Genomic DNA, 26611 nt, shown 5'->3' on the forward strand with positions numbered 1-26611 from the left:
TGACTAGCGAAACGGATAAAAGAACGGCAACCTCTACTTCCCCTAGTGCGCCATGACTGCTGTCCACGGATCACTCAGCCCCGAGATAGCTTATCAAGTGAGACCGGGCGCGAATCCGTGGGGACAGGAGCATGGGGTGGCTGCAGAAATACTGCGCCGGGCACGATTTTTAGTTGATGAAAAATTTACCACGCGGTAATGTCCTCCACCTCGGCCTCACCGAATGTGCTGCTTTTGGTGAGCTTGGTGACGCTCGCGACGGCAGCGGCACCCTCTGCGGTGGTATGGGCCATGATATCGGGCAAAACCTCGTGGAAGAACTCCACGATGTGGCGGTTGACCTGCTCGAACTGCAAGAGGAAGGCATCGTGACCCTCTGGGCTGTCGATGCGCTTGAGACGGGAATCCGGGATTCCAGCCGCAATTTCCTGCTGCTCGGCAAAGGTGAAGAGTCCATCGGACTCAATGCCCAACACCAGAGCAGGCTGCTCAATGGAAGAGAGTGCCTCACGGACACGGTTCTCTAACTCCCCATTGGCACGGTGGCGGGACACGTCGTGCGTGTCGAGCTTGCGGGTCATAGCGATGTAGCAGTTGGCATCAAAGCGCTTGACAAACTTATCTCCCTGGTAGCGAAGGTAGGATTGCGCGGAGAAGTAGGTGGGCGGACGCGGACGACCTGCAGAATCGGTCTTCACTGGGACCTCGGGAGAGAAAGTCTTGGTGCCCGAAAACTGAGGGTCCATGAACTGAACCTCCGTCTGGGTCTGAGGGACAGGCGAGTTCTGGCGGCTCTCGGAGCGAGAAGTCGCACCAGGCCGATGGCCATCATTATGAATGGCCCAGTGCTCATTGGGAGGGGTAGGTAGCTTCTCACCGCCATTGATGTTAACCCGCTTGGAGGGGTCGGGCACATTACGACCGAATCGCGACTCGAAGGAGTCTCGGGAACGGTATGTGAGGAGCGCCGACATGCGGGCTGCCCCAAGACCGGTAGCAGGGGGATCATTGAACGGATAGTATCCGTCATCATACTTGGGGTCAGAGTAAATACTCTGTCTTTGTGCTTCACCCCAGCTAATGCACCACGCGGAATGACGTGCGGACGTCGCAATTGGCACAATCGCCCGAACATAGTCCTTGCCAAAGAAAGAGTATTCCAGGGTGAGCATACCACCCATGGAACCTCCAACAACGGCGGCGATCTGCTTAACACCCAAATCATCCAGAACCAATTTGTGAATGCTGAAAATCAATATTAGAATGTTTTCATATATTTTCCGCGATATAACTTACTTCACGTCGTCACGGACAGTGGTCAAAGGGAACTCGGGTCCATAGTAACCATTTTCAGGCTTACCATCCTTGTATGTCACAGCGCTGGCGCTTCCGTAAGGGCTGCCCAAGCTGTTCAAGCAGATGACGAAAAATCGTGACACATCAAATGCTTGACCCGGACCGCCGAGGAGTGGGCCCCACCAGTCAGCGACATCGGCGCTGCCACTCAATGCGTGACAGATGACCAATGCATTGTCGCCCTTGGGTGACAGGACACCCCGTGTGGTGTATGCAACGGGAACATTGTAAAGGGTCACACCAGACTCGAGTGTGAAAGACGGAATCACGGCAATGTGCTGGTCTTCAATCAAGCTGGCGTAGGGGTTCTCCGGCTGCGAATCGACTCTCTCTACGGGATTTAGTAGCCGTCTAGTGTAAAAGGGGGATGGGAATAGACTGACGGAGTCGCTCAACAGGAGCTGTGCTTGCAGTGGACATGGCAAAAGATTGAACAAAAGCAAACAGAAGATGTATGGAGAAGAGGAGGAGGCGAACGAGGGAGTTTCCCGTAGAAATGTTCCCTTCAGTCCCGCATATGAGTCAGGAACCCCGCGGGCAGATTCAACCAATCACAACAAAGGCGGTGAACTTCCATTGTGCGTCCACATTTTCAAAATTCAAAATCCATCTTTCTTTTCTTCTTCATACACAACACTCTCGCCCTCACCAACCCCAATCACCACCCCCATCCATCAAAATGGCCAAGACCAAGAAGTCCGGAGAGACCATCTCCTCCCGCCTTGCCCTCGTCATGAAGTCCGGCAAGGGTGAGTTTTTAATTCTCTTCCAGTGTGGCCATCGGTCGCTAACAAAATTTTCCAGTCACCATGGGTGCCAAGTCCTCCATGAAGACCCTCCGCTCCGGAAAGGCCAAGCTGATCCTCATTGCCGGTAACTGCCCTCCTCTGCGCAAGTCCGAGCTTGAGTACTACGCCATGCTCGCCAAGGTCCCCGTCCACCACTTCAACGGCAACAACGTACGTTACACCCTACCCAAGTCGGCATCTGCCGCGGCTGCCCAGCAGCTTTACTACTCTGAGAAGAAGTCGCAATGCCACTTCGGAGAGTGAAGTTGCTCAGCGATGGGATCTCTTTTTGAGGCCCGGAGAGCGAATTGACTAACCCCTAAATAGATTGAGCTCGGTACCGCCTGCGGTAAGCTCTTCCGTTGCTCCACCATGACCATCCTTGATGCTGGTGACTCCGACATCCTCACCCGTGAGGTTTAAATGCATATGCATTGCCCAAAAATTTAACGGGAAATTGAATGATTGACGACATCGGGTTGGATGCAGCAGCCTCCAGCCCATCCCAAAATGTTGCACGTACCCGGTTCAGTTGGGACGGTGTGTTTGGGTCAAAAGTGGGAATAGGCGTTGTGTACCATAGTCATACCCTCAATCTATCAAGTTTACCTTGTGTATAAATTTTCATATATTCGTAAATCATTGTAACCCTAGATATCGAGTTTCATCACATCAGTCTTATCTCACCTGCACTGGAGTTCATACGGAGGGTCAAATAGGCTATCGGTACGTTGAAAGATCCCGAGACAATCTTCGATCATGATTCTATCTCAATGTAAAATAGGACATCTCTCTCTAGATACAAAAATTTTATGATACACCCGACTTAACAGATAACATGGGATAATCTGAGGTTCTTGAATCGGGAGAACAGGGCACGTTGGTGGAGCACCCTTTCCTGCGATCACACTGGCCAAACGTCTCGGTGGCAACGTTGATAGAACCAGGCGTAGAGTGATCACCACTCCACCTCGGCTGTATATTCAAGTTATCATACCGTGATCCTTGAATCTCTTCAATAGTCGTCGGGCTGCTGTTAATAACAGCGACAAGACTATTCAGCACCGTGAACTCCATCTTCAGCTTGATGCTGTACACTAACGGCTTATAAGACGTCTGAATATCAAAGTGATCGCTATACTCAAGTGCTAAAAGTGAAGCATCAAGTAGTATAGCGATAGAGTTGACAAGAACAAGATTCAAAATAACTCTTCTACCTTGGAGGCCTTTCAGCAGCAAAATAGGCCTCAGTCCTGTGACTGTCTCCCAGATATAAAGAGCGCTGATAATAGTCTCCTGAATCGAGAATCCCGTCAATTGAATCCGTTCATAAATATTGAATGGTGTGACAAAACTGTCAACACCATGATTGCTTCCCAGAAACAGTATTGTAGTCGGGATATGAAAGATGCAGGCATTGATTATGATCATCCACAACACGTAACGAAAATACTCGCAGTGCGTAGACACAAGGTGTAGTCGAGAGTATAGTACCACCGATTGGCCAGTGACCATTGCATACCACCCGATACAGATCAGGACGGACATAAGGAAGTTTGGTGCGAGTGCGAAATAGCGAAGGAAACCCGAGATAGCGTGGAGGAGGATCCCAAATGAACAGACTAGTATACTCCAGAAGTATAGCCCGTGTCGGCGGCGGAAAGTTGTGAAGGTTGATATGAGGATTTCGACGACATTGTAGCAGGCTAGAGCGAATAGTGCTGCCATCACCATGGCAATCGCCCGCGATACATGGATTGGACCCGTTTGGCCTGCCATTTTTGTTTCCTCAGCGAGTTGTATAATGGGGTTTGTGCGTGCTGTATAGCTGTGGGTTGGCTCTGGTAGCGCAAGGTTGCCCTTGGCGAGCTCACGTTGATGTCTGCATTTCGTGAATGTCGAGATCGCAAGTCTGAGGGGCACAGTAATGCCTTTAGGTAAATGACGAGGGGCACAAATAGGGGAGACGTCTGTCTTGGCGACCGATCTGCCTTGAATCGAACGGAAACGAACGCAATTAGAGTTTGACGAGGCTGAGATGATTGGCGCCAAGAACCTTTTGACATCACCACTACCGGGGATACTTCGGGCAGATAGGGACAAAGGATAGGCTCATTTGTCTAAAATACTCATTGAAGATCTGCAGTCAGCTTTACTTGAAACTGGCAAGAGAATGCCTTATGATGCTATGGGGTGTACCACCTTCCTAGTTCAGAAGACATATTGTAAGACAGTCTGTGTGGGTCCTCCGAGCCACTAAAGCATAATCACGCAGTGTTTATTCGATGCCCAATTGTATTAACCGTGTCGATGGCACTATATTCTTCGGCCGAACGCGTCAGGCCTCGATCCTTCTTCCCCAGCCTTGTAACAGACTGCTCATCATCTTGTATAAATTTTCCAGCCAAAACCAAAATGCCAAAATAAGGTTAGAGCTGTAAAAGTGACTGTATCCCTGACAATCACTGCCCAGTGGATCCATGGTCCATTTTGGATACTATAAATGTCAACGGTATTCATGCTAGAAGTACTCGAAACGGTATGCAACGGATCGTGAAGACGTAGATGGCAGACTCTTGGCGGTCTGTTGCTTTCAATACCGTTTTCGAAACTCTAAAATTTGGCCTTAGCCAATGTCCAACCAGTTATATAGAAACGATAAAATTCAGTAGACGATGTTATTTCTTTGGGTTGGAAGCCTGCGGCTCGAGATGGTTGAGTTCCAATTGGCTGTGCTGTCGATCCAGTCCCGACAGTCTTGCTAGTGCGACGCTAAAGGCCGCCATGGCTGACTGGGGACAATTGCGGATTTCGAGGAGAATCTAGACCCCTGAGGTGGTTTCCGTTTACTCCTTTGGTACTGGTCACTTTCAGGGGGTGGTTGGGATTCGGCGGTGCTGCAATAGAATCAACTCCTAGCGCATTGATTGCTGATGCCGCTGGATTGACTTTGCCATATCTGCCCAAGGAACAGCCATCTTGGCAAAACAGTCTTTTGGTATTCCAACTAGGCTGGTATGGTTTTGCTTTCATCCTACAGGGAGTTGATATCTTCCGGGTGTGATTCTTCCCACAGGTCAGGTTGCACGTGATTCCTCTGTTTATACATCAGCATCTCGCTTCCGTTGTGCTTGCTCATTGTCCCATGATGGAGGGACTCTCACCAATGTACCTATATGGATAGCCGGAGTACATCGAAGACATTTCCTTTATATCCATGGCTGGAGATTTGTGAGCCAACAGGTTCCGTCTCATAACAGTCATGATGCCAAAGGAGGCACCACATTTCCTTTCTGAGGGGCTTGCCGGTCAATGGTATCCCCATTCGCTTGAATCATACTTCAACGAGGCCCACGCGGAGGACCATTCAAGGTTTGTTGGAACACACATAATCGTTTTCAAACATTAGTAAACGACATAAGGAACATGAATACAGATGTTCGTCTCGAGAAATTGTACACATTTTGGATGGATTATGCAATGCTCTCTGGGCAATCAATTTCTATTATGTACATCGATTGTCAGTACTAATGTACTTACATTGCTGGAGCACGAAATATCTAAAGTAGCTGTGACTATCTATTCCATGTCATCTTCGATAAACTTGGCGGGGGCACCTGTACCCCCACGTCCAGTTTGCGGGGAAATGATCTACATCACGCTATACTTTCACACCAGATTATAGCCTAAACTCCCCTCAAAAAGAGCTAACAAAATTTAGCCTGAATAATTCCCCAATGAGGACGATACATGACGCAAGGGCGGATTTGGGTATAGCCGAATAGGAGCCGATTTGCGGATCTGGGATGTTATTGCGGTCCGTATAAAGGCAATAAAGTTGAGGTCAATGACACGGTTCAATCAGCCCTCAAACGCCACTATGCAAGCCACCTGGCTACTTGTTTACCTGACCTTGGGCTTTGCTGCTGCAGAGACCGGCTTAGATGGCTGGCTGCGATATGCTCCATTACCTTGTTCTACTCAATGCCTATCCCAGCTACCCGTCAACATCGTCTCTCTCAACTTGACCAAGACAAGTCCTGTATATGTTGCAGGGTCGGAGATCCAAACGGGGCTCAAGAGTATTTACGGTGTAAACGTCTCGAGCACTGTTGATCAGTGCAACTCCTCTTCATCGGTCATCGTTGGCACAGTTGAGCAGTACAGCCAAACCTGCGGTTCAACAGTTGGAATCCCTGAGCTGGCTGAGGATGGATTCTGGCTGGACACCCGGGGTCATTCAATCCAAATTCTTGGCCAAAATGAGCGAGGTGCTCTCTATGGAGCATTTGAGTACCTGTCGATGCTTGCAAGGGGGAACCTCTCTCAAGTGGCCTACGCAACAAATCCAGCCGCCCCTCTTCGCTGGGTGAACCAATGGGATAACATGGACGGAAGTATTGAGCGAGGCTATGGAGGCGAATCGATCTTCTTCAAAAACGGGGCCATTGTTGAGGACTTGACTCGAGTTCATCAGTACGCTCGTCTCTTGGCGTCGGTCCGAATCAACGCGGTCGTAGTCAACAATGTGAATGCAAATGCCACCCTTCTCACTCCTCAGAACATAGACGGACTAGGAAGAATAGCCGACGTTTTTCGACCATACGGCGTCAAAATCGGTATATCGCTGAACTTCGCGACTCCCGAAACGTTGGGTGGCCTCGACTCTTATGATCCTCTGAATGCAACTGTCATCAAATGGTGGTCCAACATGACGGACCAAATCTACCAGAAAGTGCCTGATATGGCGGGATACCTCGTGAAAGCAGACTCCGAAGGAGAGCCAGGTCCACAGACATACAACCGGACCTTGGCTGAAGGCGCCAATCTATTTGCTAGAGCTATTAAGCCCCATGGGGGCATCGTCATGTTCCGCGCATTTGTCTACAACCAACTCAATGAGTCGAACTGGGATGCAGATCGTGCGAAAGCTGCAGTCAACTTTTTCAAGCCCCTTGATGGCAAATTTGACGATAATGTGGTGGTCCAGATCAAGTATGGACCTATCGATTTCCAAGTCCGTGAGCCCACATCGCCTTTATTCGCCAACCTTTTTAAGACGAATATTGCCATCGAATTGGAGGTTACACAGGAGTACCTTGGACAACAATCTCATCTTGTCTACCTTCCTCCTTTGTGGAAGACTGTCTTAGACTTTGATCTTCGCGTTGACCATCAGCCATCTCTGGTCCGTGATGTTGTGGCTGGCAAGCGTTTCAATCGTACACTCGGTGGATCGGCAGCCGTTGTAAATGTCGGCACCAACAACACATGGCTTGGAAGCCATCTATCGATGTCGAACTTTTATGCCTATGGCCGTCTAGCATGGGACCCTACTGCAGATGTGCAGAGTATTTTACAGGATTGGATTCGGTTGACCTTTGGTCTGGATCGTGCTGTGCTCAATACCATTACCGAAATGTCCATGCACTCTTGGCCTGCTTATGAGAACTATAGTGGTAACCTAGGCATCCAGACTCTAACCGACATCTTGTACACCCATTACGGACCCAATCCGGCATCGCAGGACAATAACGGCTGGGGCCAGTGGACTCGTGCTGGTCCTACGAGTATTGGTATGGACCGCACAGTACAAAATGGAACAGGGTACACTGGGCAATATCCTGAGGAGATTGCATCGACCTACGAGAAAATCTCAAGCACGCCCGACGACCTTCTCCTTTGGTTCCACCATGTCAACTACACCCACAGATTGCATTCGGGGAAGTCTGTGATTCAACACTTCTACGATGCCCACTACAACGGTGCAGAGTCAGCCCAAGGTTTCCTAGACCAGTGGGAGACTCTAGAGGGAAAGATAGACAACGAGAGATACGCTCATGTTCGACACCGTCTTGACTACCAGACAGGTCATTCAATTGTGTGGAGAGACGCAATCAACGACTTTTACTACAATCTCTCCGGAATACCAGACTCTGCTGGACGCGTCGGTCACCATCCTTGGCGAATTGAGGCCGAGGATATGAAGCTGAATGGCTACGATACCTATACTGTTAGCCCATTTGAAACAGCCTCAGGCTCTGTGGCTATTGTCACATTATCAAATGATACAGTGGGGACAGCGACAACCACACTTGACTTTCCGTCGGGGTCATATGATCTTGCTATCAACTACTATGACCTGTACAGTGGGCAATCAAGCTGGCAGGTCTATCTGAATGATAGACAGGTTGGTCAGTGGGTGGGTGATGCGGAGGATCACCTGAGTCATACACCTTCAATTTATCTAGATGGGCACTCTGCTACTCGAATCAAGTTCCGAGGAGTCGAGATCAATAAGGGAGATACATTGAAGATTGTTGGTACGCCCGACGGGGATGAACCCGCGCCAGTGGATTATATTTCAGTGCTTCCGGAGGGACTTGTAGATTGAGAAAGTAACTAGATCTATACATAGGTATCAGTCTACACTGAGCTTCCAGGGAGCAAGCTTACTAGCCAGTAACAATTTACAGATCATGAAACATCCATTGATGAGCAGTCGCGGCACGCGCCCATCATCCATGCACTAAAAGCATTCTAAGAGCATCAGCGATATTTGATCGCCATTGATTTATAGGCAAAAAAAGCGTGAAATTCCTTCAAGAAAATGTAAGACTGCAAGTCAAAGTATATGCAAAAGGTGGGGCATGAAGAAGTGAATGTCTTTTCGCAATGACGGAGTGCCAAGACCTTGAAAAGCCGCGCGCGTCCCCGGATTCAATCCCTGTACAAACTTAGCTTTTCCATCCCAAGAACTCCCCAAAATCCTCACATGTCCCCACAGAATGACTGATTACACCTCATGGAAGGTCGCTGACCTGAAGTCGGAGCTGAAGAATCGCGGTATCCCCCAGACTGGCCTCCGCCTCAAACAACAGATCATCGACAAGCTGCTTGAGGAGGATGACAAGGCGCAACCTGAGGGAAATGCTATCGCCTCTGAATCCGAACCACAACCTCAAGCTGAGTCAGAGCAAGAACCCGACGCCGAGAAGGCGCACGCCCCAGATAATGCTCCTCCCGCGCAAGAATCGCAACCCGAACCTACGCCCGAAGAACCCCAAGAGAAACCTGTAACACAAGAAGAACCTGTTCAACCCACTCCTACCCATGACGAGGAAAAGACCGAGGATGCAGCCGAACCTCAAGTAGCTGCCGAAAAGCCGGAAGAGGAAAAACCAATTGAAGGGGAAACCACAGAAGCCGCGGCGCCTGAGGAAAAGGTCGAAGCACAACCGGCTGAGGAGGCTCCTGAGGAAGCTGCTGAGCCGACGAAAGCTGATGAGCCTTCAATGCCTCCTCTTGCCCCGTCATCCGAAGCTAACACGGGACTTTCCACGCCTCTCCCTATTGAAGAGGCGTTGGAAGATAAACGCAAGCGCAAACGTCGCTCCCAAAGCCCCGTCCCTACACCGGAAGCGATGGCAAACAAGAAAGCTCGAGCACAGGAAGCTAGTCCCCGGGTCCAGATGGACGAGGACCATGAAGATTCTACTCAGGACAAAGAGCCCGTGGCTTCTACAGAGGAGCAGAGTGCGCCCGCGAAGCAAGCCCCGTCTGCACCACACAAGGATGCGCGCTTCCGGGGTCTCTTCGCACCCACCCGCCCAGCTGCGGATAGGATATCTCCTCCGCCCCCGGCTGGTGACATTACAATGGAAGATGTGGAAGTCGAACCAGCCTTGCACCCAGCAACCGCTGCCGTCTACATCGATGGATTGATGCGCCCAATGCAGCCCCAAGCACTCCGCAACCACCTAGTCAGTCTCGCAACTGCACCCGGCTCCGAACCCAACCCCAGCGTTGTCCAAGACTTCTTCCTCGACTCAATCAAAACCCACTGCTTCGCCGGATTTGCCGACATCGCCGCCGCATCGCGCGTCCGCGCCGCCCTACACAATACTACATGGCCCAACGAGCGCAACCGCAAGATCCTCCGCGTCGACTTCATCCCCGAAGACAAAATCAAAGAATGGATTCAAACGGAGGAGTCATCTCGCAACCGCGCTGGCCCCCCTGTCCGCTGGGAAGTACGATACGAGTCCACGGAAGACGGCATGCGTGCCATGCTCGCGGAATCAGACGGGGTGAACTCGCGCGCAGCTCCGCCACGAACACGAGATGGGTTCAACAGGACTCCACCTTTGGGTCCGCGTGGCAGTGTTGCGCAGGCACAGGCGGATCGTCGGCAGTCAAATGCCCCACCTGCGCCTCCGTCGCGGCCCGGACAGGGGTTTAAGCCTCTGGATGAGATTTTCGAATCTACTACCACGAAACCTAAGCTTTACTATAAGCGCGTTCCGCGTAAGGTTGCGGATAAGCGATTGGATCAGTTCGATGAGTTGTTGAGTAAGGGTTCGTTCCCGCGTCGTGGGGGCGATGAGATGCGACGCATTACTTTTGAAGATGATGATTACTTTGTGGATGTTGGGCCGGAATATGGTCCTCGAGCTTTGCAGCGACGTCAAGGACGAGGAGGCCGGGGAGGACGACGACGTGATTAAAATGACCAAAAGCAGATCCATGTGTATGATACCTCATGTATGATTAGTGCATTCCATATTGATTTCGAGGTTCGTTGTAATAAGCCAAGTATAAAGCCAAGCCCCGAAAACCAAAAATAGCAGACCTTCAATCCGATCGGCAAAATCTCGCACGTTTTATGTTTTGAGTCTGGGGTTCAAGCCACACCTTTTTTTTCAATCCTGCAATCTTAAAGTGATTTCCTCCTTTCTCATACATTGTTGCTACCCCTGTTGATCTCCCCGGATCAAACGGGCAAAAAGTGTCCGTCCTCCGACACACTGACACACACCCCTTTCAACATCCCGTCACTGTCGCAACCGGCACACACCAGCCAGAATGGGCTGGACTGTGTGTAATGCCACGGAGGAGCATGAGAAAAGTATGTCCTTCCTTTTCCTCGCGAAAAAAGAATACCAGAGCTGACCCGACTCGCGAACAGTCTCCGAGACCGCCCTCTGGGATGGCGGCGTCACATTTCACAACCTGAGCCTGATCGTGGGTGGTGTATGTGCTTTGCTGGCCTGTATCATCTCCATCATCCTTATTATGACACATGCCATGCACTACAGCAAAGCGATCGAGCAGCGCCAGTAAGTCGTCATTTGGTGAAGCACAGGCCGGAACGTTCGGGCTTTGAATCTGGAATGTCGCGATTATGTACTGACTTGTTTTCTCGGTGTCTAGTATTATCCGCATTCTATGGATGGTTCCTATATATTCGATCGTCGCATGGCTCAGCATCCTATTCTATAACGATTCGGTCTATTTCGAGGTCATAGGTGATTGTTACGAAGCGTTCGCCATTGCCTCTTTCTTTTCCCTCATGTGCTCCTATATCGCACCCGATTTGCATAGCCAGAAGGACTATTTCCGCGGTATCACACCCAAGCCGTGGGTTTGGCCTTTAAATTGGTTCCAGAAGTGGGCATGGTGTGGCGCAAGTCGTGGGGCGTGGCGGAATCCACGTAGCGGCTTGACATGGTTCAATGTAAGCGGAGGTTGCGACGGAGATCTGTGTGATATGATACTAACAAATGGAAATTACTAGGTTATTTGGGCTGGTGTTTTTCAATACTGTCTGATGCGCGTGTTGATGACCATTGTCGCGGTTGCCACTCAAGCTACTGGGAGATATTGTGAAGAAACGCTCAGTCCTGCTTTTGCGTACATTTGGGTTCTCGTTATTGAATCCATTAGTGTCACCATTGCGATGTACTGCTTGATTCAATTCTACATTCAGATCAAGGATGATATCAAGGAGCACAATCCTTTCTTGAAGATCCTCTCGATCAAGCTGGTGATCTTCCTTTCTTTCTGGCAATCGGTATGTGCATTCACCCCTCGAACTTTTAAAGATCCTGCTGACCTATTCATTACAGGAAGTCATTAGTTTGCTCATGTCCAGTGGCGCTGTCAAAGCATCGAAGAAGGTCAACTTAATAGATCTTAAGTACAGTCTGCCAGAGCTTTTGATTAACATTGAAATGTTCTTTTTCGCCATTTTGCACTTATGGGCTTTCCCGAAGAAACCCTACGTCATCGCCAGCCAAAGTGCCGAGGTGACCGATTTCTATGGCGCTGGCAAGGGATCTTACGAAGGAGGACGATGGGGTTTCAAGGCTCTAGCCGACGCAATGAACCCACTCGACCTATTAAAAGCCGTCGGCCGCAGTGCACGCTGGCTTTTTGTCGGCCGCAAAACCCGCACCCTGGATCCCAGTTACCACCAGTCCACAGTTTCGACGGATGCCATCGGCCTGCAACCCCCAGAATCAGGAGTCGTTCAAGGAACCGCCTACCAGGGTGCCACAGCCATGGCTGGTGGACGGACGGACCGCTATGGTGCTTCGCCTTCACCGGACGAAGAAGGCGCTGTGCTTCTCGCTCACGCTCAAGCAAATCCGGAGGTTGCTCCTATGGGTACTTCGCCTTATGCCTCAGACGCAGAGGAGTACCTCGCTGGACACTCAGGAAGCCGTTACTACGGCCAGGAGAGCTCTCCTTCACCATACTTCCCGCCTGAAATTCCCGACACTACTTATGACCCACATCCTGCAGTCCAGAACCCCTATGCATCCCCTAACCCTTACGCCGCCCCACACCCTTACCCAGTCGATGGCCCGCTTCGTGAGCAGGTCCCCATGCCTATCCCGGATCCATATAGACCTCCACCACCATATCCAGAAAGTCATCATGCACCATGATACATGATACCTTCCGTGTTGCACGGTTCATTATAGATTCTGCATCCACATACTCGTGCAGGCAAAAAAGACTCCGGGCATATTATCCCTACGCTACCCATGAGCAGCTCTTGATTCCAGTTTGATGTTTCTCTTCTTTTTCTATCTCGTTTTCTTTGGATATGAATACCCGCCACATTTGTTGGCATGTCCTCTTTCCGCACAGTTCTTATGCAGCCATTCATGGTCATGGCTTGCATCCTATTTATTTTTGTTGATACCGTCGACGATACTTGTATGTACCTTTTTTAGGTGCAACTATGAAAAGATTTATGTGTATGATAACGTTGCTTGAGTATTTGTGTCATTCGGACTTGCCTATTAGAATTCAGAATAATAGTTCTGTCATTTAACATAAAGCATGACGCTTTCGAAAATCACTGAGTTGAATTCCAATGCAGATTAGAGATCTTTTCGTATTAGGTTCGGCGAATAGAGCGGCAGGACTAATTTCAACACAGCATTCGCATATGATGTACTCACACTCTACGTTTTTTTGATGAAACAATTTTACCACGGATCGTGACCGGTGGGAATCAGTGAGGATCTTAAGATTTGTAGCCACCCAGGGACTAGACACGGGGTTTCTTCAACAACTTGTCCTATACTCGTTCCCGGAGCCGTTCCCACATTGCAGTCTACGTTTTCAACTTCCTAAGTTCACTTGGTCTATATTAAGGTACAGTGAGCTTATAAACTCTTATTAATTCGTCCCGGTTATTGAATAATAATGAGAAAATATGAATCACATGAATTGTCGTTATCTCGTCTAAAAGCCTCTTAGAATGAGAATATGCTCAAACGCCATTTAAAGCAAAAGAATAGAAGCAAGAATTGAAGGCCCCATAATTGACATCTATTTGAAATGGAACCCATATATCATTCAAGATCTCATAATCTCTTAAAGCCCAAATCTCATCTATCGAGGATAATATCCAGCCATATCACCTTCGGGATTGAACTTCCCAGCAAAAAGCTCCTCTTCAAAGCGCGCCGCCATAGGATTAGCACCCTTCCGCCCAGAATTCGTCTGCCGTCCTAGTTGAACAATGGCGGATTTCCGGCCGAGTTCACGCATGGACTGGACGGTCTCACCTACTTTTCCGAATAGGGAAGCAAGGAGGACGTCGTTATGCTGGGAGACCACGTCTTGGGCGAAGGTGCTTTGGTCAGATGGGTTGATGATATCAAGATGCGAGATGAGGGAGTTGACGTCCCGAAGGATTGGGTGAGACCATGTTGTTGAGGGAGAGTCTGTGGAATCTGAGTCTGGGGAAATGCTGGAGACATAGGATTTTATAAGGGCTATTCGGGATTCTAGGATGCGGACCGCATTGAGGCGGGTGTTGAGGTTTGCGATCACTAACAAAGGAGATAATGTTAGATTTGCAAATAGAATGGCAGGATCGAGAGATGATGCTTGCGGCACTCACTTTCTTCCTCTTCCTGAGTTAGCTTAGTTGCGACTTGTTCTTCCTTCTTGCCCTTTTCTGTACTTGGTACTGTAGATTGCGATTTGGTGTCGTTTGCTGCCGCCGCGGAATCGATCTCTGCTGCTGCTGCTGTACCAGAGCTCTGGACAATGGTATTGACACCAATCATCTCAGCTTCGCCGGTCTCAACGGAATATCGTAGTTCGCGGAACCGCAAGCTACCCGCTTCCTGGCCGTCGATCTCCATGTCCTTAGAAGCATCATTGAAATCATTCTCTAAAACACTTTCGTAGATAGTCAATGGGAGTTTCGAGTTGTGTGCTTCGGATGCTTGGAGTTGTGAGGGGTGGAAAGCTAGGAAGACGGCGGATTCGTTGTACTTCTGTAGGAGTTGGCGGTGGAGAGGCAAGTGTGAAGCATCGGGACCAGTCGTTGGAGCGGTGGACCACCATCCTACTAGTTCAAGTGGTGGATCCTTGTGCACGTCCTTGACTGTGAGTTGTTAAGTAGTAGCTCAAGATGTAGCCTGGTGCGGGGAAGCCTGGGAAGGTATACTGACATTGCTGCAGTCGTTGCTCAAACCATACATCAGGAAGTAGGATCTCGCCATCAGGTCCCGTTGTGGTATAGCATTCGAAAGCATGCTCTAATGTGATCTCTTGTCCATTTTGTTGGCCTAGGAGAGCGCCTAGAACTGGGCCTTGCTGCTGGCGTGCGGTATGGCGGGTAAGGTGGTCGGAGATAGTGAGAAGAACAAGCGGGTGGAGCTGAATATAACGACCCGAGTCAGACAGCCTTTGAGAAACAAGAGAACCGGTATCCATGCTTGCAGTCTCTATCAAGGTTATGAAAGGTGAAGCGTTGGAGTTGAAGTGATAGCTGTAATGCGGTCTGGTTGGCAGAATACAGGAGTGCCTGAGGCGACAATCAAACAGCTTTCCCCGCCAATTGATCTCTTCTAGATCTCTCATGAAGTCAACCTTCAAGCTTTCGTATCATGGCGATCCCATCTACCTTTGATGCGGTAAAGGCGCATCTTGCCGATGTTCAGGCGGATCCATCTACGTCCCTCGATATCTCCGTTATCGAGCGCCTTAAACTCCAGCTCGTTGAAAGCACCGATCCAACTGTCCCCGCGACACTCTTATCGCAGATATCAGCTCTCTTACCTATCCTCCAGGAAGATCCCACACCCCTGACTACTCTTGCAACCAAAGCGACCGGCTATTTCAGCTTTACTGATCTCCGCTCTATCGATCCTCCCATCGATCTCGTCGCTGGTTTCAAAGCCCCCTCCCCACCCATCAACCTTCTTGCTCTCTCTTTGCTGGCCAAGGCGGGGCTAGCACCTGGTGATGCTGCCATAGTAGCAGGAGACTCGGGATTGGTCTCATCACTTGTGGGATTATGGCTGTCAACTTCATCTACTGGAGTCGCACAGGCAGCCCTCGATACTTTGTGGGCTCTGTTGGAGGTTGACTTGGCTAACCACCTTGAGAATGGAGAACGTGAATTCGCCAGTGAAGAAGGGCATACAGGCCAGGGTCTCATGTGGAGAAGGATTTTCACAGATAAAGATGTCTACAGTCTTTTCTTTGGATTGTGCAGTCTTCAGTCCGGCGCACCTGGAGAACTGTCCAAGCGCGAGCGCACCATAGCTCAGGGTAGATTGATGGGATTCCTGGTTAAAGCCGGCAGTTTACGATGGGACATTATCTCAAAACCTCAAGTTGCAGAGGTGGAGACTCAATACCAGAGCACTAGCCTTCTCCATTTCGCAGCGTGTCAAATGGTCGACGTGAGCGATGTTTTGATGCATATGACACTCTTGAGCTTTTATCGGGAACTTCTGGAAATTGATGCTCCCGGTCTCGTTGCTCGGCGCTATGTGCAGTCTGCATCGACTTTCTCCTCCCCGGCATTGGACTTCTTAGTTGCGGAAAAACTTCACTCCAAGGTACTAGAGTACTACCTGGACGACTCCAAGCTTGATCCCGTGGACCTGATTTACCTCCCGGGCCCCATTATGGCTTATGTCACAAGATACGCCGAGTCTTACCCCAACCATCTGCTGCAGAATCCCCCAACTCTCTTGGATGGCATAATTTCGCGCATCAACCGGGCACTTGCTATTCCTTCCGTTCAATGGGCTCACGGGGAAGTTCCCACAGGACATTTGGCTATTCTTGCTTCTCTTCCTCGAGTGTTGCTCATTGAAGCTGGCAAACATGGTGTCAATCCTATCTTAGCAATCCCTACTAGCCCGACCAATGGAGAGGCCCTTGATGTTCTGGGCAAGATCTTCCGCGGTCCGGTACACACCGCGGTTTCTGATTCTATGGATCTGAACACCTCAGGCCAGACACCCACAGACTGGCAGCACGAAGCTGCTGCAGCACGCATGCTGTACTTCCTTTACCTAAACGAGCATCCTAACTTTTGGAGTGATATTGTAGCCGCCGCCGATATTCTCGTGATGAAGGATGTTGCGCTGTCTGCTATCTCATTCATGAGAGCCATCGTCTCCGCTAACTGGCAGCCATTGCCCCCGGCTTCTCATGTTTCTGGCTCCTCTTCTCGATTCCAATTGCCATCTGAAGAGAGCTTGGGGCAGCTGTCTCCAGCTTCTAATGGCCTACTTCCTCTCTCTGGGCCATGGGCTATCCTCACTCCGCCTGCTCTGACTACCCTCCTTCCATATCTCTTCAAGCCACCGCGATCTTACGGTGAATTCGTGGGTGGCGGTGCCGGCGATTCTCAAAATGCTGTCTGGAAGGTGGCAACTGCGAAGCATGATGTCCTGGTAGCCCTCTACCGTGCGCTTCAGGAAACCGGTGGACAAATGGAAGGATTTGAAGATATTCTGCGAACACTGCGACAACGAGTGAACGAGGGTCCCTCGGGCCCAGTGCAGCAAAGCTCTGCCCAGGTTGAGACAGTCAATCTATGATAAGTATAGAGAAAAACTACGAGCGCATTCAGAGATATGAATCATGAACTATTCAAGTAATTGAAAATATCAAATTGATCGACAGATTATCTTAGCGCGGGGAAGTCCAACTAGTGAAGCCCTAATTCCAGTTCGGGCCATGTCACGTTCCGGAGATGGCGGGCGGTGAAGCCTGTGAACGCTATTTTCCTTGGAGTCGTAACTTTCTCCAACGCATCTCTTATGGCACCGTGAGTGAGACTTGGGCATCTCACTACGATCCAGTAATTATAATAGTGGCTCCGTGTGATCATGTCACGCTTTAGTAAGGGCAAGCGCCTACCTGGCGCCGAATTCACTTGGGATGCAGATCCTGGTGGTGTACCAGACACAGCTCCTACTCCCCTCTACCCAGTACGATCCCCAATCGCAGAATCCTTGAGCTTCCTTTTTGCTTTTCTTTCTTGTCACATTTGTCATGCAGCAAAATCTTACCAATTACTCTCTTCAGGCATATACTGTCCCGTGGACCCGAAAGCTGTCATCTAAAGAACAAAAAGAGGTCGATCACTACCGACACCACCGTGAACGCGATCAAGAAGGCCCCCACTACTCGGTGCTCGATTCCTCCTCTTCATCGGCTAGGAAGGGTACAGCTGCGCGCGTGAATTTCGATCCTTTCACCGGCATGCCGTCTTATGCCGGACGATACCAAAAAAAGCGGCGGACGCTGCCACATATTGATCCTACTGGAGGACCATACGAATTTAGTACGTTACACCGCGCTATATTCTTACGAAGGTCTCGGGAGCAGTCGCTAACATCTTCATTGCTACAGTTATGAAATACTTCCCTCGAGAACTTTGGCAAACGATCCAACCCAGCTTCCGACCAGATGTCGACATGGATGGGTACAAACCTATGGCAGGCAGTGCCGGTATGAAGCGTGGATTTGAGGACGAAGAAGATGACGGCGACGAGGAGTCGAAAAAGAAGCGTGCGAATGGTGAGGGAGATGAGGAGGGAGACGGTGACGAGGAGGGAGATATTCTTGACGAGGATGAAGGACAAGAAGAATGGGAAGAGGAGAATGACTTTGAGGATGATGAGGATGAGATGGGCGGTGATTACAATGCAGAGCAGTACTTCGATGGTGGTGATGATGATTATGGAGACGAGGATGGTGGAGATGGTGGTGGTGAGGATGTGCTCTAAATGGTTGATTGGATATACCCTTTGCTTGCTTTTCTTTTGGTTTGGGCTTATTGCATTTGAGCGTCGGTGCAGTGGATTCTAGTCCGTCCGTTCTGTACTCTGGTGAATAAAAAGGACTGGGAATGTTTACTTTCAGAGATATTCGATGAATGTTTCAATTCCTTTAACTCGTAGTCGTGTAAGTTGCTAAACAGCCTTTTGGAATACCGCGGATTTTGATTGATGTAATACGCGCTACTGTATACATGGGCTAAGATAAATTCATGGGCGTTAGCCGAGGAGCGATTGCCCCTGGCAAGTGTAACGAGGTATGTTGGTTTTGAGTTTTAATTGACTCTACCCAGGTATGGAGTGTTTCAAAGCATAGCTTTACAGACCCCCTGGCGCATTCTTTTGCTTTTCAAAGTTCTATTCAGTTATGCTCTTTATATAGCATTTCAATATAGTTATGAACCATCATACCAAAAACATCACATGTACTGTATAGATGTCATCAAATATTTTCATTTTGTTCCAGGTCCTCACCAGGTATCAATTTCATAAACAAAACGTGACTTTATAGATCGTGAGAAAACCGTTGCGATTTCGGCCTGGATGACGTCAGCCGTATCGGCCCCGCGCCGAGTTTTGGAGTTGGAGGGGCAGAGACTACAAACATCTAGGAACAAAGATGGAGGACTCCCAAAGACTCGGTCACACGAGGTCGGTACTCATCCTGTACGGGTCTGAGACAGGCAATGCACAAGAAGTAGCCGAGGAATTGGGTGCAGTGACCGAACGATTGCGTTTCGTGACGCATGTTTCCGAATTGAACCAGGTGAAGCCGGTGAGTACATTGGACGACCCTATCGAGTTTACGAGACTGGTTGCTAACATATCGGCATGGCTAGGAAACTCTGTCATCCTACACCATTACTATTTTTGTCGTGTCGACGACCGGTCAAGGCGATCTGCCGGCGAATGCGAGGACGTTTTGGAAATCATTGCTGCTTAAGAAACTTTCGCCTACGTTCTTGAACGGTGTAAACTTTGCATCTTTTGGATTGGGTGATAGCTCATACCCCAAGTATGTTTTATTGGTACTGGATACCTTATATTATGCGAATGCTTATGGTTTTAGGTTCAACTGGGCTGTACGGAAGCTCTACAAGCGGCTGTTGCAGTTGGGCGCAAATGATATTTATCCCACGGGCGAGGCAGATCAACAACATCCAGAAGGGTGAGCTTATTAATTATCTATCTGGTAGCTCGGACCTAATACTTCGGCAGGCTTGAAGGCACATTTCTCCCGTGGATAGCCGATTTTCGCAAGAATTTACTGGATCGACACCCTCTACCCGCTGGACAACATCCCATCCCAGACGATGTTCAACTACCGCCGAAGTGGATCTTGCAACTGAAAGAAGGGGATGCTTCGGTCCCAGTATCGCGACCTTCTACCGACCAGACTGCTCAAATAGATGAATTTCCCGGTTTAATTCATTTGGATCATGATATTCGACCGCTTCCCGATACCCTCACCGCAACTCTAGACGAAAACCGACGTGTGACACCACAAAATCATTGGCAGGATGTCCGTCGCATCTCGCTCACGGTTCCCGAGTCCGTTTCATACGCCCCGGGCGATATGATCGCCATCACCCCTAAAACTTCACCCACCGATGTGCAAACCCTCCTCGACATCACGGGCTGGAATGACGTTGCAGATAAACCAATTACTCTTGTTCCTGCTCAGAGTACACCGTCATTATCGCCGATACCCGGTCTCGACTCATACCCTAATTTGACCCTTCGCACGCTTCTGACAGACTATCTGGATCTCAAAGCCATACCCCGCCGGTCCTTCTTTTCTACCATTGCTCATTACACTAATGATGAAATGCAAAAGGAGCGTCTTTTGGAATTCACGAACCCAGAGTATCTTGATGAACTCTGGGATTACACCTCTCGACCACGACGGAGTATTCTCGAGGTCTTGCACGAATTCGATACAGTGAAAATTCCCTGGCAGCATGCCGTATCAGTGCTTCCGGTCATGCGAGCACGTCAGTTCAGCATTGCCAGTGGTGGCGCACGGAAGCGAACTGCAGACGGAAAGACCCAATTTGAGCTCCTCATCGCAATCGTCAAGTATCAGACCGTGATCAAAAGGATTCGTGAAGGTGTCTGTACCAGATACCTCTCTACGCTCCGACCAGGCAGCACCCTTAGAATCCAGCTTCAGCCCGGTGGACTCAAATCCTCTATCCAACAATTGACTGGATCCACTATGCTTATTGGACCAGGCACAGGCATTGCGCCTCTTCGGTCCATGCTGTGGGAGAAGGCGGCGCTAGTCCAAGCTTACCGAGAGCAAAACCCCGGCGTAGAGCCTCCCATTGGACCCACAGTGCTACTTTACGGTGGTCGTAATCGGAATTCGGATTTCTTTTTCTCAGAAGAGTGGGATCAACTGAGTCAACTCATTCCCCTACAGGTCCTTACCGCCTTCTCGCGTGATCAGCAACAGAAGATCTACGTGCAGGATACGATCCGACAAAATTTCCCGCTTGTCTTCCGACTTTTGCATGAACTGCAGGGGTCTGTTTATATTTGTGGTTCCTCTGGACGTATGCCTCAAGCCGTGCGGGAGGCGTTGATTGAGGCTTTCCAGAATGGAGGTGCACCTGTACCGGGGCAACCATACACTCGGTCGCAAGCGGAGGAGTACTTAATTTCGATGGAAAAGAGTGGACGATACAAACAGGAGACGTGGTGATTTAAACTAGAATATAGATGAACACAGTCAAAATTATGCTTGTGGCTTGAGTTGCACATGCGAGTCGCATGTGCTCGGAGATTTAGATCTATGAGTCGGCGAAACAGCTTGTGCTAGAGTATTATACGAAAAAGACTCAGACACAAAATAAATGAAAAGAATAGCCAATTCGAATACCATATCCGAGGATATCGTCACACCTATTTGGCGAAATAGTCCTCTCAATACGTAGGCTGTATGCATAACCTCGGCAGACCAGAATGAGAGCATCAGTCGATCAGGGCTATACTCGGGCCGCGTCGGCGTTTTCAAGGTCTTGGCACTCCGTCACCGCAGTCCTTTCTCCCCATCTCTCCAGTTCCCCTCAACTTCTCCCAGACCTCTACCCAAGCGCAACACAGCAATTTCACCATGTCAACCGGTCTACGGATATTAGTGCCCATCAAGCGGGTGATCGACTATGCGGTAAAGCTCCCACCAAATCAGACGGAGGACGTCTGAACCACAGCTCGAATTCCAACACCTACACCTGCCTTCACCTCCAATGGAGTACAAACCTCAAAGAAGAGGATCAAAACAACAACTAACGTTGACTCTTTACCCAGATCAAACCCCGCATCAACAAAACTCAAACGGGAGTCGAGACAAACGTTAAACACTCCCTAAACCCCTTCGATGAACTCTCCGTCGAAGAAGCCGTCCGCCTTCGCGAGCGCAAAGACTCCCCAATGAAAGTCGAAAACATCCTCGCCCTCTCCGCCGGCGGTCCTAAAACCCCCGACGTCCTCCGCACAGCAATGGCCATGGGCGCCGACCGCGCATTCCACATTGACGTTCCCGAATCCGCCGACGGCGGCCCCGAACCCCTCACAATCGCCAAACTACTCCGCGGCGTTGTTGAGAAGGAGAACATCAATCTCGTGCTGCTGGGCAAGCAGGCGATTGACGGCGATCAGGGCCAGACGGGACAGATGCTTGCTGGGTTACTGGGGTGGCCGCAGGCGAACCAGGCTAGCAAGGTTGAGATCAAGGACGCGAGCGGCACTGTTGAGGTTACGCATGAGGTTGATGGAGGTGTTGAGACTTTGCGGGCTAAGTTGCCTATGGTTATTACTACTGATTTGCGGTTGAATGAGCCCCGGTATGCTAGTTTGCCTAATATCATGAAGGCAAAGAAGAAGCCGCTGGAGAAGAAGACGCTGGGTGATTTTGGGGTTGAGGATCAGCGGAGATTGAAGACTATTCAGGTTACTGGTAAGTCCATGGTGGTGGTTTGTGGTGTTTGTTCTTTGCTGATATCATTCTCTTCCAGAGCCCCCGCCACGCCAGGGTGGTGGCAAGGTTGAGGACGTTGACGGTCTCGTTTCCAAGCTGAAGGAGCTTGGTGCGCTGTAAGCGTGTCCTTGGGTTGCCCTGGGTTCCCTGGGTTCCTATGATTTTGTACTGTTATACCATCATCCTCTAGACTTGTTTTCAGCCCTATTTTGTTCATGGGTTGTCTAGAATCGGATTTGTTGAATGAAAATGAAAAAGAGTCGTATTTTCTTTTGAAACCATTAATGGTGATCTTTCTCCGAGCGAAGTGTAAGTGTGAAGGGGATAAATGTTTAGCTCGCCTTGGGATCGACCACTATGGATGCAGCGGAACCCCACTTCTGCAGTGTGATGCACCGATGGAGATTTGTCAGGCAAGTATTAGTCAAGAGATACACATCCATGGCCAGAAGAACAAAAGTAGCGCGGGAGATATTACTGGATCTGAAAATTCGGACGTGACGAATCGTACCTGGCGTTCCTCAGCTCCGACTGGTCTCGAACCCTTCAACTATGGAAAGCTTTGATTGCCGAAGGGTTCGAAGTGGGGCTTGTGATCTATCGTAGACAATATACCCGGGTTCAGCTAGGATTGACAATCATGTCCTGCACTATTGAATGCGCGAAGACATTCAGGCTCCGGTCATCATTGTCAGGATCCGATTTCAGATATCAGACTGGGTGCAGAGGGACACTTGCAGGAACGATGCCCGTCGCACAGGTGTAGAGAGTCGATGACGTCTCTCCGCGCGTTCCCAGTGAAGACCGAGTCCTGGCCACGGGCGCCACTCTCGCCCTACGATCCGTCTGACCCGATCCAAGGTTTTGGGATCAAATTTAATATATGTGCCTGCGCCCCCGCGGTATGATTCATTGTTCTTTTCTGTCTGGATTTCCCACGTTACCACCACATAGATCTTGATTTATGATTCCGGATCCGTGTATTTCCACTGGTAAGTGTTGGCTCTGTTCTTGTATACATTCCAGACCTCGCGCAAAACCACTGGCATCATCCCAGCTTGCGCAACTTGCCTGTGGAACGAACTCGCCTTTGCAAGGGGCGAACCCTCGCACGAGATTTATATTAACGACATCGAATCCCCAGATTCATCGTTGGACAGAACCTTGGGATTCGAACATTCCTCCCCGCATTCCGCAATAGCGCAGATCTCCGGATTCTAAGCATCTGAATCCCCGATCGTACATTCCCGATCCATTAAGAAGCATTCCATGCTGTTTGCAGCGCAACTGCCGTGTTTCAGAAAGTCATAGATTTGGCGCCCGAACCACCTGGGATTGATTCTTTTTCTTTCCCGCAGTGAACCACCATGTCTGAATCAACGTGGGAAAAGACCAAACGATTCTCCAAAAAAGGCTTCGACAAAACATGGGCGACCGTCGACAAACTCGGCGCTCCGGTGAATCGCCTTTCCAATAAACTAGGCGCCGAAGCCTTTTGGCCCATGACCATCGATAAAGAAAGCGACAAAGCCGCGCGCATCTTGCGCAGTTTCTGCAAGGATGGTTTCTATGCGGCCGAGGCCGACGAGGGTGTGGATGAGAATGGAAAGATCAATCGGCCCAAGGGCAAGCAAAAGGTCATCAAGAAGATTCCTTCGCAAGTTATCAAGAACGCAAAGGGTATTGCTATCTTCACCACGATGCGAACCGGTCTTTGGGTGAGTGGTTCCGGTGGTAGTGGTGTTTTGCTTGCTCGGATCCCCGAGACGGGTGAATGGAGCCCGCCATCTGGGATCATGCTTCACACTGCTGGGATTGGGTTCCTGGCTGGTGTGGACATTTACGATTGCGTGGTTATTATCAACACACATGAAGCGCTGGAAGCGTTTAAGAAGCTGCGCTGTACCCTCGGTGGTGAAGTCAGTGTGGCGGCTGGCCCCGTTGGAATGGGTGGCGTGCTCGAATCTGAGGTTCACAAGCGCCAGGCCCCAATTTGGACGTACATGAAGAGTAAGGGTCTCTACGCGGGTGTGGCCGTCGACGGAACAATTATCATTGAGCGAACCGACGAGAACGAACGCTTCTACGGTGAGCGGATCTCCGTCACTGATATCCTCGCCGGCAAAGTTCGCCACCCACCCGAGTCCATCAATACGCTTCTACAAACTCTCAAAGCCGCCCAAGGCGACCGCGATGCAGATGAAACCCTGGTCCCACCTCCTGGAGCAACGCCCGGTGATATCGAGCTGAACGACGGCCACGCCTTCGGTGTCCCGTCGGCTGAAGACCCAGATCCATACGGAGTGAAAGCGTTGGAGGCTGAGGGCTTGTTCATTCGGGAGGCTAGCACCAAGGTGAGGCCAAGCCCTGAAACCTTTGAGTTCCGGCCCAATCCGAGCAGCCCGGTTTATGCTACATTCTCCAGGCGCAGTCTTGATAGCTCGCCAAGGAATAGTTGGCGCACCAGTATGCAAAGTTATACTAGCGTGAACCGCGGGACTCAAACGGATAACAGCACTCAAACGGACCTCCCGCTAACCTCACCACCATCAGTAAGCCGAGCGTCGTCGCGGAGCGCGAAGGGGTCGACGGGTGTTCCTGCGCTAGGCGAGTCGAGATGGGAATCGGTGCCGATTGGTGGTGAGGAGGAGGATAAAGATTTGGAGGATGCGAAGAGACTTATTGCCCGAGCTGAGATGGATAATGAGGAGAATGAAGAGGATCAGCCAATTGATTATGATGAGGACTTTGAGGTTCATGAAGTCAGTAATGCGACGATCACCAAGCAGGAACGTGGCGTTGAGTCGCCTGTTGAGGAACGCCCAGCTACTGCGGATTCGTCTTCGCGCAGCTCGCCTAATTTCACTCGGGCTCGTCTTGTTACCATTCCTAAGCGACCTACCCCACCTGCCCTTCCTCCCCGTCATCCCCGTCATACCTGGGGTTCGGGGTCCAGCCGCGAGTCTACCTCTCCCACTGCCCTGTCGCATTCCAGTCGCAGCACCGAGCCCACCGAGGCTGCTGTTGACTCGGAGTTGACCGAGCCGGTCAGTGAAACTGCACCCCTGCCCTCGAACGTGACAAAACTCCAAACGAACACTGTTCTGCCTGCAGTTGTTGACGAGGATGATTTCGACGAGGAAGATTTCGCCTCAGACACTGAGATGCCTGCTGAAAAAGACGAGTTTCACTCGGTCAACGGAGACGAGGAATCCAATTCCGAGGAAAATGTCCAGACATTGACTGGTGATGTCTCAAACATGGAAATCGACAAGCATGAGGAGAATGGTCTAGAGGATCCGTCTCCCAAATCGGACATCTCTCCGAAGTCCGATGCCACTGAAACTGAGGCCAATGCCGAGATTGAGGAGCTTAAGGTTGACGCCTTGGAAGCTGCTGCTGAGAAGGACAAGGCTGAACCTCAGTCCGAGGAGGTGGATACTGATAAGGTCAACTCTGAGCAGAGCCATGATGCTGTCAACATTCACTCTCTGAATGCTCAGGCTGCCTAATCCGCAGTCGGCATTTGACTTTTCAATATTGGTTACGATTTCCTTCTGTACATCATGAACGGCTGGCTGGTTGGAGTTGGCTTGGATATGATACCCATTCTTCATTTTCATTCTGGTGCTTGGTTTCTTGGTTTTCTTTTTTCTTTACTTCCCCATCACATCAATATTGGCACTTCCCATGGGCTCATTTTTAGGATCATCTGTTGCATTTCAGCGTGTTTTGCATTTCAGCCGACTTGGTGTCTTATCTATCTTTGATTGATTTAAACTTTATTACTGATGTTCATTCATTCGTTTGTCTATAGAGTCTGCATTCTCGTTGAACAAATTCACTCTTTATAATACCGCTACTGCATTTGGGGGACTTGCTACTCCTCGGAATCTAAACATTGCAATATATCAGAGCATATATACTCAACGAACAACCAAACAGTCCCTGCTTAAACCTAGGCGAATTACCCACCACAGTCGAAAGTAAACACTTACATAACCACCTCAATAAAACTTTCGTCGCTTCCAATCCAAGTAACCCTCTCAGACTTCGGTGAGGATACTCTTCCCACTCTGGTATCG

The 26611-nt window shown here is 49.9% G+C and overlaps 12 protein-coding genes across 12 annotated transcripts; 9 read left to right on the forward strand and 3 right to left on the reverse strand.

The window, feature by feature from the left end:
* Nucleotides 1–185: 185 nt before the first annotated feature.
* met2 (homoserine O-acetyltransferase) lies at nucleotides 186–1776 on the reverse strand (the record flags this gene model as incomplete). Its single annotated transcript, XM_057111754.1, has 3 exons — nucleotides 186–1245; nucleotides 1297–1687; nucleotides 1740–1776. 3 exons carry the CDS (start codon nucleotides 1774–1776, stop codon nucleotides 186–188), a joined length of 1488 nt encoding a protein of 495 aa, XP_056976491.1.
* A 259-nt stretch (nucleotides 1777–2035) lies between these two features.
* N7484_001335 (60S ribosomal protein eL30) lies at nucleotides 2036–2567 on the forward strand (the record flags this gene model as incomplete). The annotated part of the gene is made up of 3 exons (XM_057111755.1): nucleotides 2036–2105; nucleotides 2161–2315; nucleotides 2472–2567. The coding sequence occupies 3 exons, from the start codon at nucleotides 2036–2038 to the stop codon at nucleotides 2565–2567; spliced, it is 321 nt and encodes a 106-aa protein (XP_056976492.1).
* Nucleotides 2568–2954: 387 nt separating this feature from the next.
* On the reverse strand, nucleotides 2955–3923 carry N7484_001336 (uncharacterized protein; the record flags this gene model as incomplete). The annotated part of the gene is made up of 1 exon (XM_057111756.1): nucleotides 2955–3923. The coding sequence occupies one exon, from the start codon at nucleotides 3921–3923 to the stop codon at nucleotides 2955–2957; it is 969 nt and encodes a 322-aa protein (XP_056976493.1).
* A 2101-nt stretch (nucleotides 3924–6024) lies between these two features.
* On the forward strand, nucleotides 6025–8538 carry aguA (alpha-glucuronidase; the record flags this gene model as incomplete). The annotated part of the gene is made up of 1 exon (XM_057111757.1): nucleotides 6025–8538. The coding sequence occupies one exon, from the start codon at nucleotides 6025–6027 to the stop codon at nucleotides 8536–8538; it is 2514 nt and encodes an 837-aa protein (XP_056976494.1).
* Nucleotides 8539–8932: 394 nt separating this feature from the next.
* N7484_001338 (SAP domain protein) lies at nucleotides 8933–10651 on the forward strand (the record flags this gene model as incomplete). The annotated part of the gene is made up of 1 exon (XM_057111758.1): nucleotides 8933–10651. The coding sequence occupies one exon, from the start codon at nucleotides 8933–8935 to the stop codon at nucleotides 10649–10651; it is 1719 nt and encodes a 572-aa protein (XP_056976495.1).
* Nucleotides 10652–11009: 358 nt separating this feature from the next.
* Nucleotides 11010–12877, forward strand: N7484_001339 (OSTA/TMEM184 family protein; the record flags this gene model as incomplete). Its single annotated transcript, XM_057111759.1, has 5 exons — nucleotides 11010–11052; nucleotides 11113–11263; nucleotides 11358–11661; nucleotides 11722–11997; nucleotides 12053–12877. 5 exons carry the CDS (start codon nucleotides 11010–11012, stop codon nucleotides 12875–12877), a joined length of 1599 nt encoding a protein of 532 aa, XP_056976496.1.
* Nucleotides 12878–13835: 958 nt separating this feature from the next.
* On the reverse strand, nucleotides 13836–15173 carry N7484_001340 (COP9 signalosome complex subunit 6; the record flags this gene model as incomplete). The annotated part of the gene is made up of 3 exons (XM_057111760.1): nucleotides 13836–14278; nucleotides 14350–14841; nucleotides 14909–15173. The coding sequence occupies 3 exons, from the start codon at nucleotides 15171–15173 to the stop codon at nucleotides 13836–13838; spliced, it is 1200 nt and encodes a 399-aa protein (XP_056976497.1).
* A 173-nt stretch (nucleotides 15174–15346) lies between these two features.
* On the forward strand, nucleotides 15347–17299 carry N7484_001341 (uncharacterized protein; the record flags this gene model as incomplete). The annotated part of the gene is made up of 1 exon (XM_057111761.1): nucleotides 15347–17299. One exon carries the CDS (start codon nucleotides 15347–15349, stop codon nucleotides 17297–17299), a length of 1953 nt encoding a protein of 650 aa, XP_056976498.1.
* A 291-nt stretch (nucleotides 17300–17590) lies between these two features.
* Nucleotides 17591–18493, forward strand: N7484_001342 (DNA-directed RNA polymerase III subunit C31; the record flags this gene model as incomplete). The annotated part of the gene is made up of 3 exons (XM_057111762.1): nucleotides 17591–17692; nucleotides 17790–18048; nucleotides 18117–18493. 3 exons carry the CDS (start codon nucleotides 17591–17593, stop codon nucleotides 18491–18493), a joined length of 738 nt encoding a protein of 245 aa, XP_056976499.1.
* Nucleotides 18494–19097: 604 nt separating this feature from the next.
* On the forward strand, nucleotides 19098–21251 carry tah18 (NAPDH-dependent diflavin reductase; the record flags this gene model as incomplete). Its single annotated transcript, XM_057111763.1, has 4 exons — nucleotides 19098–19319; nucleotides 19384–19559; nucleotides 19614–19712; nucleotides 19763–21251. Coding segments are annotated over 4 exons (1986 nt in total), but the record flags the coding sequence as incomplete, so codon positions are not given.
* A 411-nt stretch (nucleotides 21252–21662) lies between these two features.
* On the forward strand, nucleotides 21663–22646 carry N7484_001344 (electron transfer flavoprotein subunit beta/FixA family protein; the record flags this gene model as incomplete). The annotated part of the gene is made up of 3 exons (XM_057111764.1): nucleotides 21663–21716; nucleotides 21857–22505; nucleotides 22564–22646. The coding sequence occupies 3 exons, from the start codon at nucleotides 21663–21665 to the stop codon at nucleotides 22644–22646; spliced, it is 786 nt and encodes a 261-aa protein (XP_056976501.1).
* Nucleotides 22647–23893: 1247 nt separating this feature from the next.
* N7484_001345 (lipid-binding SYLF domain-containing protein) lies at nucleotides 23894–26038 on the forward strand (the record flags this gene model as incomplete). Its single annotated transcript, XM_057111765.1, has 1 exon — nucleotides 23894–26038. The coding sequence occupies one exon, from the start codon at nucleotides 23894–23896 to the stop codon at nucleotides 26036–26038; it is 2145 nt and encodes a 714-aa protein (XP_056976502.1).
* Nucleotides 26039–26611: the final 573 nt, after the last annotated feature.

Source organism: Penicillium longicatenatum (assembly GCF_028827895.1).
Source record: "Penicillium longicatenatum strain IBT 33135 chromosome Unknown contig_1_segment0_segment0, whole genome shotgun sequence".
Classification (NCBI taxonomy): Eukaryota; Fungi; Ascomycota; class Eurotiomycetes; order Eurotiales; family Aspergillaceae; genus Penicillium; species Penicillium longicatenatum.